Here is a 2,911-nt window from a genome sequence, read left to right as displayed (position 1 = left end):
ACTGGTGCTAGTTTATTATGAAAGAGAAATATTATATTATAATTGATAAGCCATGACTAAAACCAACAAGCGAACATGCCGAATATATGACCCCTTTTGGGCGCCAGGTGTAAGAACTAGCTGCCCACACAGAAGTTAACACTTAAAAGTGATCCCATCCTAATGCGGCCAATGAGTGGTTGTTTCGTGTTAGAAACAACTATTCCTGACTTTACATCGTTAGCACCATCGCAGTTCGCTTTATTCCCTTTCCCACCCTCTTTTCACAGTGAGTGTAGTACAACTTAGTGTTCAATGGACTTTTGTAGCTCTCAACTCTCATCAATCATATCGATGTTAGAAAAAAAATAGTCACATCCATCTTATTGAACATGGGAACCGACGAACATCCACGTCCTAGACTGACACTGAATTGTTAGTTTGTTAGTACCATCTAGATTAGTCACAAAATCAACTGTAGAATTCAACTTAAGTGTGAAGAATTTGCCCAACATTGTATATAGAGTATATATAAATATAACTGAAGTAAGTTCCGGTAAGTTCGGATTAATTATGTACAACAAGCAGCTCGGAAATTACTGCCATGTTCGCTGTTATCTAACGTACCGTTTCAACGAAATAATAATATTTTTCTCTTATAACCGATCAGCATCAATATTGGCCGTTTTTTCAGCCAACCGAACAGGACATACGTTGATTTCTCCACACGAAATCATGCACAAAGCACAAGCTTGATTATTCTGTAGATCTAAGAATCTAAGCAGCGAAGCAAGGGCGCGCGAGCCACTGAAACATTCGCACAAGAGATTACGATTTCACCTCTGCCTGATCGTCCGGAGGCTCCATGAACACCACGGGCGCGACCAGCGCGAGCGTGTTGGTGTGCGCGGCGTACTCCACGGCGCCCCAGTCCTTGCCTGCCGGCTGATCAGGCAGGACGGCCTCACGCCGCCGCCGCGTCACCGTCTCGAACGCCACCACTCTCCTGCCGGCCAGCACAACCACCTCCACCTCGGCGCCCTGGAACGGCAGCAGCCTCACGTCGTCGCTCGGCACCCGTACCCTGCTGTACCTGTTCGCCACGGCAATGACAGCCCCCGCGCGCTCCACCTCTGCCTGACCCGCCGCCTCCTCCTCGTCGTCGTCCTCGGAGTCGGACAGCTCGAAAGCGGGCTCCGGTTGCCAAGGCCACTGCAGTATCTCGGCGACAGAGACCGCGGCGGCCACCTCCCAGCCACCGTGCCTGTCGAGCCGGAACACCACGACGTCGCCCCCGTCGCGCACGGCGCAGTGGAGCCTGCCCTCGGCCGAGCCGATCTCCCACTGGGCGCTGTCCCCAGGGCACAGCGCGAGGTCGACGCGGCCCGTGACAGGGCTGTACCCAACGGCGGTGCCGATGGCTGTCCGCCACCAGGCCGTCCCGCCGGCATCGACGCCCGAGGAAGGGACGAGCCCCTCGGCGGGCGCGACCGCGTCGGCGACCCACCACACGCCGGTCCCCGACGTGAACACCGCGAAGCAGTAGATGCCGGAGCCTGGCGCCGACTCGAAGGCGCAGACGAGCGCGTAGTCGCCGCGGAAGTTGTAGACGCCGGCGTCGAAGAGGACGACGACCGCGGGGCGCGGCCAGGTGATCCGGCACGGCGGGCACGGCACGCCGTGCCAGGACCCCGTCGCCGGGTTGCACACGAAGTAGGCGTCGTCGGCCGGGGAGAAGCAGCACGCGAGGCCGCGCGAGGACGACAGCACGGTGGGCGGCGACGAGGCCGGGAGGAAGGCCAGGGCCGGGGACGGCACGGTGTCGGCGGCGTCGAGCGGGAGGAAGTAGCCCGCTGTCGCAATGAAGAGGCCCGAGGCCCTGCGCGGGGTGGCGGCGTGCGTGACGGCGAAGAGCGGGGACGCGAGCGCCCGCGCCCAGGACGGGTGCACCAGGCGGAGGCGCGCCGCGGCGGCCGGCGGGAGGTGCAGCAGCGCGTGGTCGCGGAGCACGGTGGCCAGCGGCGCCCGGATGGCGCGCGCGATCGCGAGCTCGCGCTCCCGCCGACGCGCCGCGTCCCGGAACGAGCGCTGTTGGTGCTGGTCCCCGTCGTCGCTCGACGGCGCTGTGTCCGCGCCGGCGCCGGACATGGCCGGCGGTGGCGATGATGGATCGGCGATACTACGATGGCTGGGTCCTGGGCGGCCGAGGGGGAGCAACCGTCTTGGAAGTCCGGGGGCCGATCGCTGCTCGTCTAGCCAGTCGACGGGTAGTGGAAGCGGACGTGGGCGGAGTCGTGGAAATTGCACGGGCGTTTCGTTTTCGTTGCGGCGAAGGAATCGCGCGGGCCCTGCGTTGACGCGTGCCGAGGGGTCACAGGTCAAGGAGCGAGGAGAATGCAACTGGGGTTTGCTTTTGTCGTGCACTGGCCGCTGGCGCTCGTCTTCGTCTCGGCCTCGACGTACGGTGCCGCAGCATGAGCCGACCGGGCGGGACTGGCTGAGGGAGCGACGACGGCACAGGTTGGTTCCGGCGGACTTGTCAACGTCAACGACGACAGACACTCCAATCCAATCCCCAAATGTGCCGGCAAATTCGCCCTTGCACGGTTGCACCCGCGATAATTGCCGTTGTGCGCCCGTTCGTTTGCTTTACGTGCCAGTACTTTTCCAGTCGATCAATAGTATTTTTATATCGCAATAAATCAGTCAAACGATATTTTCACAGAAGGACACTGAGGATCTTAACCTTCTTTTTTAGCACGCGGCGTGTCCTAGTAGGACGGTGATTCCATTTTATCGCGATTGGTCTTCTTAGGGGCATGTAATCGTAGGATTCGAATAGTCGGAAAGATTTTTCTTGATTTCGGTCCTCTAGGACCAGATCGGTCCGTCGTTGTTCTGCGACCACGCGTTCGGTTTCCTTGTGAGTCCA

General features: G+C 59.4%; 1 protein-coding gene across 1 annotated transcript; it reads right to left on the bottom strand.

Moving 5' to 3' along the window:
• Positions 1–509: 509 nt before the first annotated feature.
• Positions 510–2,608, bottom strand: LOC136537914 (uncharacterized). Its single transcript, XM_066529891.1, has one exon. The coding sequence runs from the start codon at positions 2,125–2,127 to the stop codon at positions 808–810; it is 1,320 nt and encodes a 439-aa protein (XP_066385988.1). The 5' UTR covers positions 2,128–2,608; the 3' UTR covers positions 510–807.
• Between the last annotated feature and the right edge of the window lie 303 nt (positions 2,609–2,911).

Source organism: Miscanthus floridulus, chromosome 2, assembly GCF_019320115.1.
Source record: "Miscanthus floridulus cultivar M001 chromosome 2, ASM1932011v1, whole genome shotgun sequence".
Taxonomy (NCBI): domain Eukaryota; kingdom Viridiplantae; phylum Streptophyta; class Magnoliopsida; order Poales; family Poaceae; genus Miscanthus; species Miscanthus floridulus.
The sequence above is the reverse complement of the archived record's forward strand: the minus strand, read 5'-3'. Positions and strand labels throughout refer to the sequence as shown.

Excerpts from the sequence above, each read along its gene's own strand:
- LOC136537914 (XM_066529891.1), bottom strand. The coding sequence starts at position 2,127 with ATGTCCGGCGCCGGCGCGGACACAGCGCCGTCGAGCGACGACGGGGAC.